This window comes from Rhinolophus sinicus, chromosome 13 (assembly GCF_057876585.1).
Source record: "Rhinolophus sinicus isolate RSI-liver-muscle chromosome 13, RSI-T2T, whole genome shotgun sequence".
In the NCBI taxonomy this organism is placed as follows: domain Eukaryota; kingdom Metazoa; phylum Chordata; class Mammalia; order Chiroptera; family Rhinolophidae; genus Rhinolophus; species Rhinolophus sinicus.
In genome coordinates this window covers 11,469,781-11,487,214 of record NC_142513.1, presented here as the reverse complement: position 1 = coordinate 11,487,214, position 17,434 = coordinate 11,469,781, and the positions used below count along the sequence as shown (strand labels likewise).

Here is a 17,434-nt window from a genome sequence, read left to right as displayed (position 1 = left end):
TGATCTGTATGTCCCTTACTTTTCTTATCTTATTGCACTTGCTAGAACTTCAAGCACTATGGTTGAATAAGAGTGTGAGAATGAACATTCTTGCATGGTTGACAATCTTAGAGAGAAAGCATCCAGTCTTTCACCATTAAGTATAAAGTTAGCCGTGTTTTGTAAATGCTCTTTATCAAATTGAGAAAGTTTTCATCTGTTCCTATTTTTCTGAGAGTTTTTATCATGAATGGGTGTTGAATTTTATCAGATGCTTTTTTCCCATATCAATTGACATGATCAAGTGCTTTTTCTTCTTTAGCCTATTAATATGATGGATTACATTTTCAAATCTTGAACCAGCCTTGTATCCCAGGGGAAAATACCACTGGGTCATGATGTGTAATTATTTTTATATTTGGTTGAATTCTATTTGTTAATATTTCATTAAAGATTTTTACATCTGTAATCATAAGATTATATTGTCTGTAGTTTTCACTTTTTCATTGCCTTTGTTGGGTTTTGTTATCTGGATAATACTAGCTTCATAAAATGAATTGGGAATTGTTCTCTTCTATTTTCTAGAAGAGATTGCATGGAATCAGTGTTAATTCTTGTTTAAGTGTTTGGTAGAATTCCTCAGTGAAACCATCCAGGCCTAGAGGTTTCTTTTGGGGGAAGGTTTTAAATTCAATTTCCTTAATGGTTACAGGGTTATTTGAATAAGCTACTGCATATACATTGTGGTAGCTTGTGTTTGTCCTCTAGAGGTAAGGTGTTCCTTCTCTCTCACTGCTTTTCAGGTATTTGTCTTTAGTTTTCAGAAGTTTGCCTGTGTTATGTCTTGGTGTGGATACCTTTTAGTTATCCTGTTTGGAGTTCCTGCAGCTTCTTGAGTCTGTAGGTTTATTCTTTTTCCAAATTTGAGAAGTTTTCAGCCATTATTTCTTTGAATACTTTTATGTCCCATCCTCTTTTTCCCCTCTTTTCAGAACTTCAATGACACAAATGTTGGACCATTTGTTATAATTCCACCGATTCCTGGGGCTCTGTTCATTTTTTCAGTCTATTTTTTTCTCTGGTGTTCAGGTAATGTAATATCTATTGTTCTATCTATGAATTCTTTTAAACTATGATTTTCTAAAACTATGAACAAGAAACAAAGTAAATTCTATGAGGTCAGCACTTTTGTAACTGGTCTTGGTATAAGAGTATTCAAAAGTTTCATCCACAATGAATTTGTATATATTTGGTCTGCTGTTTAATATGCTTGAAATATTCAAAAGAATAAGCTTTACTAAAATTTATAATTGCGGTTTATATTGTTCAAGGGAACTTAATTGAGTTTGTGATGTATGTTAGATGCTCAAGGAATATTGGGACTATCTTATTTATTAATGAATAATAATAGCCAACACTCAGTGTGTTCTTACTCTGTGCCAGGCCCTGTTCTAAGAGCTTTACATGATCTAATTCATTGAACATGTCAACGACCCTATGAAGTAGATCATAACATATTCCCATTTTGCAGAGGAGGAAAGTGAGGTAGTTAATAAGTTAATTTTTACATGAGGTATGAGACTTTGAGAGGTTGAATAACTTATTCAAGGACACATAGGTACTAAGGGGGAATTCAAATCCCAGCAGTCTAGCTCCAGAGTCCACAGTATATGTTTTAGTAGACATGCTTTGTTATATGTATTTATAAGTATGGGAAATAAGACTTCAACACCGAGCAGGAAGCAAAGTAAAACAGCAGTGAGTCTCCATGCACCAAATCCCCTAATTACAAGAGTTGTCAACAATTTGAGTATATTCACTCAAGGAGCTAGTTCCCAATATTCATAACCATCAGAGAACAGGGGCCACCTGCACTCCTCTACCCTCTAACACAGTGGTTCTCAACCCCGGCTGCCCACTGGAATCACCTGGAAAGCTTTAAAAATGCTCCTCACCAGCCCTCACCCTCAGAGAGTCTGATTTAATTGTCTGGGATGTGGCCCGGCATCAGGATTTTTAAGAGCTCCCAGCAGATTCTAATATGCAGCTGGCGTTGAGAACCTCTAGTGGAATAACTCCACTGCTTTCCAGCTCCCCATGCACCTAAAATCGTACCCACCTTTCATCAGATCCTGGTGTAAACTTTTCTGTAATGAAAAATCGGAATTGGCTTCTATCACATTACATCTCGAGACATCATGCCAACTCTCATGGCTCTCCCAGGTTCTACAGAATTGTGCCACCTGACATCTCCAGGGCCTGGACACGGCCCGTGGGAAGGCCTTGTTGATGTTTACTAAATTAATATTGAATGCCAGACTTGGTTTTTCTTATCAGTAAATTTGGGGTTAATCATACATACATTTCATCATTCCTTTTATTCGGTTAATATTTACCGCATGGCGACTATATACCAGGCTGTGAATACAACAATGAATACAACCCAAAAATTAAAATCTCATTTGCTGAGGGGTGGGAAAGGTGGAGTTGGTGGAGAACACTAATAAACAAATGAGTAAAATGTACTCTAGTCAACAAATGAGAAGATGACAAGTACTATGGAGAAAAACAATGCAGGAACAGGAAAGAGAGCAATGGAGTGGGGGTACCATTTTAGAAGCCCTTGATGATTAGGTGACCGACTACCCTGAATTAAACAGAAACCTAAGGGAAGGGAAGGTGTGGACCCTCTGGGTATGTGAGGATAGCATTCCAGGAAGAAGAAAAAGTCAAGTGCAATGGCTCCGAGGCAGGAATAAACAAGACATAGCTTGAAATTGTGGTGCAGAGATATGATCAGAAGGGCCGCCAGCAACGAGAAGACACAAGATCTTGACAGCCTGAGTAAGGACTTTGTATTCTACACCAAATGACAAAGGCAGCCATTGGATTTAAGCAAAGTGACATATTCTGCTTTCATTATTTTAATAACAGATTTATTTAGAAACAATCCACACAGCATACAATTCATCCATTTAAAGTGTACAGTTCAATGGTTTCAACAAAGTTGTGCAATCATTACTATAATCAATTTAAAAATTTTCATCATCCCCAAAAGAAATCCCATACCCCTTAACAGTCACTCCCAATCCTCCCAAAGCCCAAGGTAACCATTAATCGACTTTCTGTCTTTATAGATTTGCCTCTTCTGGACATTTCATAGATATGGAATCATACATAACATGGATGGTCCTTTTGTGTCTCGCTTCTTTCACTTACCATAATTTTTTTCAAGGTTCACCCAAGTTGTAGACAGTACTTCGTATCTTTTCTTGGGCAAATAATGTTCCATTGTATGAATAGAACACATTTTATTTATCCATTCATTAGTTGATGGACATTTGAGTTGTTACCACTTTTAGACTATTACAAATAATGCTGCTATGAACATTCATGCACAAGTTTTTGTGTGGACGTATATTTTCAGTTCTGTTGGGTAGACACCAAGAGTAGAATTGCTGGGTCATGTGCCATGTTTCCCCCAAAATAAGACCTAGTTGGACCATCAGCTCTAATGTGTCTTTTGGAGCAAAAATTAATATAAGACCTGGTCTTATTTTAATATAAGACCAGGTATAATATAATATAATATAATATAATATAATATAATATAATATAATATAATGTAATATAATACCGGGTCTTATATTAATTTTTGCTCCAAAAGATGCCTTAGAGCTGATGGTCCGGCTAGGTCTTATTTTCAGGGAAACATGGTAGTATCTCTATGTTTAACCTTTTGAGGAACGACCAGACTGTTTCTAGAGTGTCCACAGCACTTTACAATCCCACCAGCAGAGTCTGAGGGTTCTAATTTCTCCACATCTTCACCAACACTTATTATGAACTGTCTTTTAGTAGGCATGCTTTTCATTTAAAAGCTCCCTTGGGCTGAGACGATAATGGTTTAGACCAGAGTAGTGGGAGACGTGGTAAGAAATGATTCAGTTCTGGAAATATTTTGGCAGTAGAGCTGGCAGGTCTTACTGATAATCTGATGAGACTAGGAGAGACAGAAGCTGTTTTGGGGCTTGAATGAGATAGTAGAATATTTCTCACCGTGTGTGAAGCATACCAGTAAAAAACACACAGATAATTTTGTGTTGTACTACATGCCATTTAAATAACATTTAATCCCATAGAGTGAAAGTTATTCCCTGCACCAATCTTTTCTTTAACTTTTCATTACACCATGGAGAGTGTCTCAGGTGGGCACCAGTATCCCTTTAACACCTCGGCACTTGGTAATCTCTCTTTGTAAAAAGCCAGAGAAGGCTTTTAGGCCAGAGATTGGACAACACTGGTTTTTATTTTATTTATTCGTTTTTTATTTTTTATTCTTATAATTACTTTTGACTTAGAGCAAGTGATTTCTGTTTCATGAAAGCCACAATTTCGTTTTAAAATTCCCCTTTTAAGCTAAACCTATTGAAGTTTACAATGCGAAGCAAAATATTAAGTAACTCATGATGCAAAGAGCACATGGTCATAGCAAAATTCCAAAACCTGGATGCAAAGATCTGAAACTTGAGAAGCCGAGAAGTGGCAAGGGAAAAGCCCAGAAAGGGGTTCAGTGCTCACTTCCTATCTGGCTCACGCTGCCGTGATTCCAGTAAACCCCTAGAGTAAGCTATTTCCCAATGGACCCTGTAGGCTGTGTTGAAACTTTATCCCATGTCCTTTCAGGCGACCTAACCTTGAGCCAGTCCAGTCACCGGTTTCATCAAAGGTTTTAGTCAGGTGCGTGTGAGACAACCCTGAATGGAGGGCGAGGCCCTGCGGGGAGCACTTTGGCCCTTGGAGGCCTGGGAGTGGAGGCTGGGCTACTCCAAATCGGAAAAACTAGTCCTGGGGGTTTGGACCAGCTGATAGCATAGAAACTCTGGTCCATTCCCCAAAGCCCGAGTGGAGGCAGTTGGGACCGGGGTATATTGCACCCAGGGCCTCTGGACTGGCCCCCTTGTTCTGGAACCAGCTAAGAGTTTAAGAGTACAATATTTAGTACTAGAGTGGAGATTTCGGACCGGTGGCTCAGATGTGATGATGATGATATTAGTAATAATATTGCTAACAATTGCATGAACATATGCAGCACTCTGTGCCAAGCACCGTGCTGGACTTTACATGCATGAACTCATTTAGTCCCTCTGATAATCCATTTGCATTACACTTTTGAGTCCGTCGCCCCGCATTAGACAAAGCTACATTCAAAGTCTGGCTGTACCACTTGCTTGGTGTGCAACCTGAGGCAAGAGGTTTAACTCCACCGGGCCTCAGTTTCCTGTCTGAAATGAGAACGAGAATAGAACAGAACTCTTACGGATGTTGGGAGAATTCACAGGCGAGGGTGCAGCACAGTGCTTGCCCGTGGTAAGTTGGCAACAATTGACAAGTACTGTCCTGCTTGTGGCAGATTTGATTTTCTAAGGAGAGCAAGTCTATCTTCCATCCTAGGTGTGCATCCCATATGGTCCTCTTAGACTGTGATTGACACTATTCCCACTGAGAGCAGTGGTGGCGGTGGGGGTGGGGTCTCTGTCTACCTCTTGAAAGTGGAACAGGGCATATGGAGGCTAGTGATTCCCAAGGCTGAGCTGTAAAGACAGTCCAGTTTCTGCCTGGTTCCCTCACTCTTGGGACTCTCACCCTGGAAACAGCCACCATATTTGATGTTCGAACTCAACCAGGAAGAAAAAACACAGAGAGAAACCAAGGCTCCCGACAATGAGCTGGCATAGGAGTGAGTGGGCCGTCAGATGATTCCAGCTCCCGCCTTTGAATCTTTCAGCTGAGGCCTCAGACGTGGTGGATCAGAGATAAGGCATCCCTGTGCTGCCTTGGCCAAATTTCTGACCCACATAATCTGAGCATGACAAGTGGTTGTTTGATGCTATTAAGTTCCAGAGCAGTTTGTTACACAGCAACAGATAGGGATCACTACCACCGTTGCTTTTCTCACCTGGAGAAGAGCTTCTTACAGCAAGGAGAGTGCAAGACATGACGCCTCTAGCCGAATGGCTTAGAACACTGCAGGCGGAAAGGAGGCCCCAAGACTGGACCCACTAATGTCCTTTCTTTGTTTTTCCCCCCTTTAAACTGAAAAGGAAGTAGAGTATGGAAAGGAATTCTTAAAGAACTTCCACAATAGATGGATGATTTTAGAAATAGATGGACTATCATTTATTTTTATTCCCTATTAGATATGCCCATTGGACAGATGAGGAAACTGAGGCTCAAAGAGATTAAGACATTTGTCCAAGGACTCACAGCTAGTGCATGATAGAGCTGAAATTCCAATGATACACACTGCTACTCCCCACAGCTCATTTTAAATAGGCAAATAACAATTTATGTAAAGCATGCATTATATATGGATTATACAATCCATATATAATGCATCAGCCCAGTTATTAAGGGCTTGCTATGTGCCAAGCTGTGCTGGGCACTTACATGAATGTTGGGTCCTGCCCAATTCTTCCACCCCTTGTCCTACCTGCCTTCCCTCAATCAGTGTGTGCCACCCTCTCTGGGGCTTTTTTGTGCCCCTCGAACATGCCAGGTTCTTTGCATTGACTGCTCCCCGTGCCTGCGTCTCTTTTCCTCCCACCTTCCCTGCCTTCCCATCACAGGGGCTGGGTTCTTCTCCTCCCTTAGGCCTCAACTCAAGTGTCACCTTCGCAGAGGGGCCTCTCCGGCCACCTAATCTAATGAAACGTAGCCGTCCTCAACTGTACGTCACTCATTCTGTATAAAATCCCGAGGTATCTGTTCCCTTCACAGCATGGTTCATCATTTGCAATTATTACCCATTGGATTAAACTCCACGTTTTCATGGAGTCCAAATTGTTCCTGGCCACATTCCCAGTGCCTGGAACAGAGCCTGAAACAGTAGAGGCTCAACAAATACCGAAGAATTGATCACGCATTCAATCATTGTATTTTGTTGTTATGAACATCAATCAAAATTATATCATTCATTCAACAAATATCCATTGAGCATCTACTACGTACCAGGCACCATTCTGGGTGCTGGGCAAAGGCAGGGATGAAATTAGAGTTTCTGCTCTCATAGAGCTTTCATTTTAGTACCTTTTTATAATAGAAGTGAGTGAAACATAGAGCATATCACGTGGTGCTTGGTGCTATGAAGAAACACAAAGCAGGGAGAGGGGAGAGAGTACGAGGACAGTAGTGGCGCCCCTTTTCCCCTTCCCCTTCCCCAGAAGGGGCTCGCAGTGCCTCCCCTGACTTTCCTCACTGAGCCCTATACCACCGTCTGCATCTTTCCGTGTGACATTTTAGTCGTGGCCTCTGCAGCTCCAAGAGTAATATTGGCTTTGAAGCAATTCCCTGCAGGTGGACCTCAGGCTGAGGTTGGGATAAGTCCCCCCCGTAGGTGCCCTGGGGGTAGTCAGGCAGCTTGGCCTTGCAGGGTCTTTCCTCACTCTGGGGAAGAGGGCAGGCCCCGGCCTCCCCTGGCCTGGAGCTGCCACTAACTCTGGGTTCTGGGCAGAGAGTGAAGGTTTACAAACACGAGGCCTTTGATCAGAACCAAACCCCCAGGGTTCTGACTGTTTTTTGTTCCAAGCTGCAGGCCAAAACCAGACTCTGCTTTGCCTCTAGCCGGGAAGACTGTGGGTAGGTGACGTTTGTGTATGTGTGTGCGCGTGCGTTTGCAGTAGTGGGAGGAAGGCTCACGCAGCTCCTTGATTTTCTTTCCAACAACCAGGCTGGGCTTGTATGAGGAAATTCATTTCAATTCAGTAAATGTTTACCGAGCACCCACTACCTTCCAGGCACCATCATAGAAATTAGGGCTGGAATAGTGGAGCCAACAAAGCCCCGTGCCCACTGAGCAAACAGGAAGTGACTGAGCGCGTGAATGTAAGACAGCAGGTGCTTTCCAATGGGACTGAGATAAAGCTGGGAGGTGGGTGGGGAGGGTAGGGGTGGAGGTGTTACCTTTCACACAGGGTGTTCGGCAAGATAAGGTGCTGTTAGGCAGAGACCTGAAGGCGTGCAGGAGGCAGCCATATGAAGATCTGTAGGGAACAGTGTTGCAGGCAAAGGGAACAGCAAGTACAGAAGCCCTGAGTTGGGAGCAGGACTGCCTGATGGAAGAACTGTGTGGCTGACCGAGTGAGGAGGTCGGAAATGGGTGGGGTGGGAGCAGGTGGTTCTCTTGGCCTTGAGGGAGGTGAAAACGCTGGAGGGTTTTGAACAGAGGAATGGCAAGATCTGACAAGATCAATCAGGGTGCCCCAGGCTCTGTGTGGAAAACAGGCTGTGAGGGAAGAGGCAGAAGCAGGAGGTCCAGTGAGAAGGCAGCTGCAATGGTTCAGACAAAAGGCCACGTGGCCTCAGCCAGCGTGGTGGCTGTGAAAGGGTACAGAGCTGTGCGTTCTAATCCTGTGTTCGTGAACTTTTGATCGAAATGTAAGACATACAGGAGTGTACACACATCATAAGCGCATGCAGCTTGATGAAGTTTTACAACCAAACCCACCCATGTAACCAGCACTGAGCTCAAGAAACAGCACTTCCCCACCCTCCCTGAAGCCCCCAGAAGCCTGCTCTGAGCCACGATCCCTCCCCCAAGGGTAGCCACTCTCCTAACTTCCTGATTATATTTTAAAAGTAAAGTGAACAGGATTTGCTGCTGGGTTGGGCAGGGGTGTGGGGGTGAGAGAGGGGAGTCCAGGGGGCTCCCAGGTTTGGAGCTGAAGCACCGGATTTGTACAGCTGTCCTTTCCTACCATGGGAGCCTGGATGGGAGTAGAGCCCAGCAGGTCTCTGGGTGGAACCAGTTTTTTCATGAACATGTTGAGTTTGAGATTCCTGTGTGACCCCTGGAGAAGATACAGACCATCTTACCTGGAAGTTGCCAATTCAAATGCCTACAGGGACCGGTAGCACGAGGCTGAAGGGAGCGGGGAGTATGCAATTTTTCACTTTCCTCTTAACTTTATGAGAAGAACAGCAGCACAAGTGTGATGATAAATGGTGACCGGCAGCAGGCCTCAGTCAAGGTGGGGATTGGGGTGAATTGGCGAGCACAAGCCCCCCTCTAACAGGGGAGATATTGGAACTGGGATCCAGTGTGGCAGGATCTCCTGACACTGTTTCCAGAGGTCAGATATTTGGATTTTTATATGAAACCATGCCAATTGGTTAACACTGGCAAGCCAAAAGCACTATGGACCCAAGAAAAATGTCTACGGGCACAGCAACGGGTCTGATCCAGACCAAATCTTTCATTTTATAGATGGGGAAACTGAGGCCCAGAGAAGTTGGGGATTTTTCCCAAACTCAAGAGGAAGGTGGTCGCAGAGATTGGCCGGGCTGAACCTCAGTCCAGTGTCCCTGCCTCTTGGTCCATGGAGAGAAAGGGCTGGAGTCGCCTGTCCTTGCTCCTTCACTGTGCTGTGGAGAGATGGTCCCTGGGGCCCAGGGTGCCTCAGCCTGACCAGAAAGGCACAAGATGCATGGGACAGTGTGGCTTTGGGGGACCTGAATCTGCATCTCTTGGCTGGGAATGTTTTTGGCTTCGAACGACAGAGAACCTGATGAAAGCAGCCGCAGCTTTAACGATGTTTACTTCTGGATGCAGTAAGTGAAGGGAAAGACGTTTGCGGTCTGACATCCCTAAGGGTGGACTCACAGTCTGCCCATCTCTCTACTCCATCGTCAGCTTCTCACTGACCCTTTACCTTTAGGAGTGGCCTCCGGTCTCCAGATGGCTGCTGAACCTCCAATTATCATCACTGTACCTAAAGGCAAGAATTGTTGATGGGCACGTGTCGGACTCGGGATGTGGAGAAAATCCTCACACCCCTCTCATCTTCTGTAAGAAGCAAAATCTTCCCCAGAAGGCTCCATGCAGATTCCCGCTTGTGTCTTATTGGCCAGAAAACGGTCACATGGCCACTCCTACATCAAGGACCAGTCTGAGCTTCTGGGCTAAAGCCATCTTCCACTAATAAATACCTGGACAAACTGAGGCTCTGTCCAAAAGGAGTAAGAAGGGGTGGCTTCTGACAGGCACCAGACGACGTCTACCACAACCTCTACCATTTACAGGCTGACGATACCGAGCACGTTGCTCAGCATCTCTGAGCCCGTTTCCTCATCTGTAAAATGGGTCAAGAACTATTGTTTCTGCCCCCCCCATCAGCCATTTCCTGTCCTTAGGAAATACCCTGATTTTCCTCAGGGCAGTGGTTCTCAGAACAGCAGCCTCAGCATCACCAGGGAACTTGTCAGAAATGCAAATTCTCATCCCAGCCCGACCTTTGGATTCAGAGACACTGGCGTTGGGGTCGGTAGCGCGGGAGTGCGCCTGGGGACCCTTGGCTGGTAAGGGGAGCAAACGACGCTGTATTAGAAGCGCCTGGGGATGGGAAGCCATCAACCTTCTGAATAGAGGTGGCATCATCTGGCTTTAACAGGGCACCTCTGGCTGCTGAATAAGGAAGAATGTAGGGGCCAGGGCAGAAACGGGGGAGCGGTGGGGAACTACTGATTGCAACGGTGCCAGGAAAGACGAGGGGATTTCAGGGCGGCCGCTGGACTTCCTCATTGTAGCTCCTTCAGGACCCAGCAGAGCTGGACGCAGCCAAGGTGCTCAATCAATACCTACTGAATGAATGAGTGAAGAAGTAAGGGAACGGATGACAAAATGAAGACAGGAGGGATCTAGACATCCCCACGTGGGTCTCTCTCACTACATCCTGAATGATAAGCGTGTTGGCTGCTACCTGTGGAGGCTCAGCTCAGGTGGCGAGTAAATGAACAAGTTCAAGGGAGGGAGGGAGGGAGGTGGGCAGAAAAGAGGGGAGGAGGAGGAGAAAGAGGTAGAGGGAGGGAAGGAAAAGAGAGGAGGGACAGAGGAAGGGAGAGGGGAGAAGAGAAGGAAGTGGAGAAGGAGGAATGAAGAGCCAAGCGGCTCTTCCAGCGGAGAATGGCAGTAACTTGCGACCTCTGGTGGCAAAAGAGAGCCACTTCCGTGGGCTCGGGAAAGGGGAATTCGGTGCTTTGGAGCTGCAGTGCCCTGAATTCAGGACCCAAGAGGAGACTCCCAGCTCCCAAAAAGAGGGTTGGGGCAGGCCCGTGTAAGAACAAGGGTTCTAGCAGTCAGGGACAGCAGGGTTAGGACTAGGACCGGGTGAATGTGGCTCGTACTAGGGCACAGATTTAAGGGGTCCCCTAAAAACTAATAATCAAAACAAATGTTCTCCAGTAGCCCCTGGAGACCTTTGAAAATCACGTTATATAAAGCCAATACATATTAGTGTAATGTAAAGACGTGCCACATTCAGCATATCATTTCTTAAAAGATCAGTGGAAAGAATGTGGGCTTTGGAGCCAGGTAAAAGCACCCCTTGCAGCTTGTGACATCTTGGGTAAGTTCCCCCGCTTTTTGAGCCCGTTTCTCCATCTGTAAAATGGGGACCATACCTAACAGAGTTGTTTTAGATCCAAGATGAAAACTCCTGGCACAATGCCTGACACGTAGTAACCAGGCGTTATTAGTTCCCCTCTCTGCTAGTCACCACTGCCCAGGAAGGGACGTTTCCTTTCATTCCTGGCCATCTGCCACATGCAGGGTACTAGGTGTGGTGAAGGAAACAGACACGGTCCGGTCCCACCCGAATTTTCCCTCCACGAGAGCAGGTGCCGTGTCCACGCTGCGTGTCGTTATATCCACTACCCAATACAGAGCCAGGCACCCAGAGGGCCCTCAAACATTCACTTGCTGGTTGGAGCTCACAAGGAGGAAAGGTTTATAATATCCCTCACACACACATTCTTTGGGGGAAGAAACTGAGGCCCGGCAAGGTTAGCTGTGAGCTAACTAGTGGCACTTTGCATCTTAACTCGGTTTTCCACTCCCCATCTTCCCTTAAACCAGTATGTGGGACACTTGAGTCATTTTCAAGCCACTTCACCGTTTCTACTCTATCTACTTACTGTGATATAAATTGACTTGCTTTTTTTACCTATACAAACTACAAGGAAATTTGTATCAATCGCTTATCTTAATTAGAAGGTAATCATAAAAATATAGGGCAACAAATATAAAAACAATGTTTATAAAATTATAAGTTTCAAGTGCCTCAAAGCTATAAGCCTGCTTTTTAAAAAGGAGAAATTAGAGTTCAGCATCATTTTTTTTTTGTATCATGACCCCCCCAAAAAAAATATATTTTACATCAATACGCAGTATACCCTTGTCTGTATATACATTTGAAACAAGTCTCATAAAATAGTCACAATACTATGTGATGCACTTTGATATTTTCTGGTCTCTGATTCTACCACATTTTTAAAATGCTGATTGTATACCGTTTATATTGGTTTCAAGAGGAATCTGTCATAAACACAATAAAAAACAACACAAGATTAAGGGCTGATAAAGATATACTGTCACCAGCTGAGACTGTCCTTGTCTCACCAGGACTGCAAAGGGAACAGCATTCTCACGTGCTCCGATGTTTTCAATGCCATATCCAGGAACCTGAGGCGTAAGCCTGTCCTAGATTTATTTTATAAATACCCAATTCTGCCGAGAACATGTCTTAATGTACATGGTAAGCTCTTGAGAACAGTCGACTGTAGGTGATAATGACACTTAAACAAGCACGAGCACAGCACTAAAAATCTCTCAACACATTTATTTTGGTCTGATCTCACACTGGTAATTTACCTTGAAGTAAATAGCTGAACTGTGGTCCTCACACACATTCTTCTACCCGACCATGGACCTCTTTCTTCCTCTCAGGCGCACTTCATCTAATTTTTTAAGCACTGGCCTGGCCTTTTTGGAGGAGGTGGAGTAGCTCTTCAGAAAGGCTTCAAACACACTCTCGGTGTTGGGATGGGTGCTGAGGAAGGCTTTCTCTAGCACGTAGAGGTCAACTCCCTTATCTTCTGGAAGTGCTGAAATGAAACTCAACCCAAAGTCTATGAGCACAATGTTCAACTGTTCCAGGGGGGGTTTCAGGAGCATGTTCGAGGTGGTGAGATCCCCATGAATGAGGTCTTCGTCGTGCATTCGAGCCAAAACCTGCCCAACTGTCTTGGCCAAGCCGAAGAGACTTTGGGGAGTTTTTTCAGTCTCCATTGTGGATTGAATATAATCTCGAACAGTCACTGAGGCTTCGATTTCTTCCATGTATAAACAGTTGGAAGCATAGTCCACAAAAAAGACAACTGGGGCAGCTATCCCTGCAATCAAGACATAAGCAGTTATTGGATTAGATTCTTTTTTTTCATGGTAAGCTTAATTTTTCAAAGACTGATCCAGTTTTTACAGTGTATACCTGCGTATTTCAGGAAAAAGACTGAGAATGCTGCAGAATGGTACAGCTTAACTCATCTGGAAGTTTCCCCTGCTCGTGCTCAGCATGACTGTGCCTCAAACCACCCAGAGCTAAGTTTAGTAATGCCCAAGCTCCCTCCAACTTCCCACTCTTTGAGGAGTCTTCATTTGTCATAGTTATTTCCTAAAAAGCAAAACGAGGAGCCAGAAGAGTAAGCATAGCCCAGTTAGAGCAGTTTCTACCTGATAAGGACACAAACAGAGGCCAAGCAGAGTACTGGCTTGGAGATTCATCTTTGCAGTCAAAAGGGCAGGTTCAAATCCCAACTCCCTTCATTAGTTGTGAGGAATGAGTGAGGAAAACAAGATGAAGTCAGTATAGCTAAACTGACTTAATATGGAGTCTGTAGCGTCAAGCTGACAAAACTGGTTCAGACCAAATGATCTGAAGCACGAAGAATGGATTTTACTTTAACTAAAGCCTAAGGACTTAAACTTTTAAACTTTTCAGTTGTGCCTCAATGGCTGGAGATTATATACAGAGGATATCAAAAAAATGTATACACATTTTAAGAAAGGAAAACACTGTATTAAAATTGTAACACAATAAAGCTAGCATTCATTTGATTAATGCCATCTTTTGAGTGTACGTCATACTACACCTCGCTACCATAATTCAATTCAACTTCAAAAAGTAATACATAGATAACATCTCTTAAAATGTGTACATTTTTTGACACCCCCGGTATAGAATGGGGATGACAAAAAAAATGTACCCAAGTGGACACTTTGGTCAACGTTGCTCAAGCAGTAGTTTGCTGTAAATCAGAAGTGTCTGGACGCTGATGGGAACCACTTTGAGCACCTCCTGTAATTGCAGAAGTCAAATGTGACTTGTATTCATCTTTTGTTATCGGTATATATTGAGTATTACAATTTTAATAGTTTTTTCCTTTCTTAAAATATATACACTTTTTTTTTTTGCACCCTCTGTACATCCAGACAGCCTGACATCCATGATGCAGATTACCAGTCATCTAGAATATTACCATCGTGGACCAATCCAGAAGCTAAGAATACAGGATTGATTCTTCTCAACAATGTACTTTTTACTGTAAGACCTCTCACCTTTCCTCTTGTCTTCAGAACACTGAGTGTTACCTGATAGTGTTTCCGATTTGCAAACTCTAAGACCCTTGAATAAAACTTTGTCATTTTTAAATTTTAGCAAAGCATCCTGATTCATTTTTACTCTGTCAACAGTTGTATGACCTTAAAGTTATATTAACTTCTCTGTGTCTCATTTCTGCTTCTATAACATGAGAACAATACTTCCAATGATTTAATGAGTCTTTACTGAACGTCAATCATGCTCAGGACACTTTTCTTGATACTGGGAACGTATCAGCAGGAATACAGCAGGAAACAAGGCAGTCACGATCCCTGCTTATTGAAACCTACCTCCCAGAGAGGGTGAAAAAAGAAAATATGAACACACAAATAAATTCATTAAATCCAAGCAAGGGCAGGGACGTCTGCTTGTTCACTACTGAATTTCCTCCATTTCTCCAAGCACCTAACAATGTCCTGGTGTACACAGGTGCCTAAAAAATACCAAAGAAAAACAGAAGCTAGGAAGTGTAACAGTGAAAAGCCCGTTTTTCAGAGTGAGAGGAATATGAACTGAGAACCTGGTTGTGGGTCACTAGCTTTGTAACCTTGGCAAGGTACTTCCCCCCTCTGAGCCTCAGTTTCTCATCTGAGAACAAGCCGAGGGTAGTGTTGCACGATGGTGTTCTAATAAAAAAAAAAGCGATTTAATGAAATAGAACTTTATTAAGCGCCATGTGCCAGTCACACATTCAAATGTAATACATGGCATACATACCTCATCTAATGGTCCGAGTATCCATCCCTCTGAGATAAATATTGTAACTATGACTTCCCTTTACAGCTGAGGAAACGGGCTGAGAGGTTAAATAACGTGCTGAAAAGCTACAGTGGTGTCGGTATTAGACCCCTGAGAGCCTGGCTCCACAGCAGCTACTTGTAAGTACATCTGCTTCTTAAACGTAATGAGATGATGACCCAACACTGAGACGGTACAAATGGGGAAACCGAGACTCGGATATTACATACGTTCCCAACGTTTGAGCAACAACGGCAGAGCCGGGAACTGAACTACGGAGGTGTAACAGCTTCAGGACAAACGCTCGCGCTCCAAGGCCAAGCGTCTCCTTAACAACCAATGAATGACGTGAGGTACGAGAGGATGACATTTCTTAAATACACAAGGCCACGCAGAACGCACGGGGCGCAACCGAATCCCTGACTCGCTTCCCTTGGTCCCTGGAGCCTTGTCCCCTCCCCATGCCCCCGAGCCCGGCCGCCTTACCTGCGCGGCGGCAACGGAGAAGCGCCCGGGCCTCCTGCACCGTCCTTCGCCGGCTGAGCCGCGCCTCCAGAGCCGGGTGCCGGTAGCCCTTGGGGAAGCGGTGCTTCACCATGGCCGGGCGGCCCTGGAAGCGGCCGCGGAACACGCGCGCCTCGGCGCCCTGCTTTACCAGCTCCAGGCCGCTCAAGAAGCGGTTGCTCCGCTCCCGGGCAGCAGCCAGCGCCGTGGTCTCCGGCGCCGGCTCTTCGCTCACCGCCGCCGCCGCAGCAGCGCTGGTCGCGGCCATGATTGCCCCTCAGCGCGGCCGCTCGGCGCCCCTCGGCTCTCTCCGGAAGTTGTCGGCTCTATTTCGGCTGGTTCCGGAAGTCCTCGGCCCTCTTCGGCCAATGGAACGCCGACACTTCCGCTCTGTGGAAGTGAATTCCGCTTGCAACCTTTCGGCTCTTACCGAAGCCCTTCGGCAGGGCGCTTGGAGCCCGGCCTGCCAGTTATTCGGCTTTTTTCCTGAAAACTGCGGTGCCTCTCCTGAAAAACTTTTTCCAGAATCTCAGATCTTTCCTGCAGTTTTGCCACTGAAGAGGTCGCACAAGTACCTGTCACACTGTGTGATGCGGCTAAGAGCATCATTTCTCTTAGTTTCAGCGTCATCATCTTCAGAAGGAAGATAATTAGTTTTACTTTGGCAATTGTTTATTAAAATTAAGTAAGATGTTGCTCGTGAGGGTGCCTGGTGGGTATGTTTATTTTTGATATGTCTGTTTTCCTTCTCCCTTCATCGGGACCCTGTTTGAAATACTGAAAAATGATCTTTTGGTCCTAGGGTTGCTATGACGCCAACTCTCAGCTCTGCATTTTCGTCCATACACGCGGCAGTCACCTTTTCAAACATCAGACCCTGTCTGTTGGCAAAATGTGGTTTCCAGCACCTTTCATCAGCCCAGACTTCTCAAAGCTCACCCAGAACCAACTCTATTTATAACGTCCAGTGTCCCAACTGTGTGGCTTTATTATCGTAATTGTGATTGTCTACCTAGCCTTCTATCTCTAATGGTTACCGAATCTGTCTGAACCCCACCTTTGGAAAATCCACTGTGCAAACATATTTACAAGTCCCAGGCTTGCTATGGTCAGATTGGTTCGGGCTTCTATGATAAGAAACCTAGTTTAAAACCTTTCAATGGCTCCCCACTGTGCTTAGGATAAAGACCTACGAAGTCCTGCACGGGACCTCTATGCCCCTTTTCCAGACTCATCTCCTGCCAAACTCCCCCTTTGCTCAGATCGTCAAATACAATTGCCTTCTTTCAGTCTCTCATTCTTGCCAGGCTCCCCCTTGCCACAGGGCCTTTGCACCTGCTATTTCCCACATGTTCTTTCTTCCCTTTGTTGCCTAGATGCATCTAGACATCCTTCCATTCTCAGGAATGTCACTTCCTCAGGGAAGCCCTGTTTAACTTCTGAGAAGGGGGAAAATTCAACTTTTATAAGCTCTGGTGTTCCTATGAACCTCTCTTCTTTTGCATTGCCATAGACTGTCTGTGTTGTATGACTATTTGATTAATGGCAGGGTTTTGTTCCTCATGGGCTATGGATCTGAGGGCCTTAGGTTCTTGCTGGCTATTGCCTGGAGGCCCCCCTCACTTCTTGCTATCTGGGCCTCTCCATCGGGCAACTCATAACCTGGCAGGTGGCTTCATTGTAGTGAATGAGTGAGAGATTAGGAAAGGGTGAGCAAGATG

General features: G+C 44.9%; 1 protein-coding gene across 2 annotated transcripts; it reads right to left on the bottom strand.

The window, feature by feature from the left end:
* Positions 1-3,597: 3,597 nt before the first annotated feature.
* On the bottom strand, positions 3,598-16,035 carry TP53RK (TP53 regulating kinase). 2 transcript variants are annotated; one of them, XM_074318094.2, is made up of 3 exons: positions 15,696-16,035; positions 12,686-13,206; positions 3,598-9,749 (listed from the first exon to the last, which is right to left on the bottom strand). In XM_074318094.2, the coding sequence occupies exons 1-2, from the start codon at positions 15,979-15,981 to the stop codon at positions 12,728-12,730; spliced, it is 765 nt and encodes a 254-aa protein (XP_074174195.2). In that variant the 5' UTR covers positions 15,982-16,035; the 3' UTR covers positions 3,598-9,749; positions 12,686-12,727. The 2 variants fall into 2 exon arrangements, with proteins under 2 accessions (XP_074174195.2, XP_019605291.3); XM_019749732.3 differs by lacking the exon at positions 3,598-9,749 and having other exon boundaries at positions 12,634-13,206.
* Between the last annotated feature and the right edge of the window lie 1,399 nt (positions 16,036-17,434).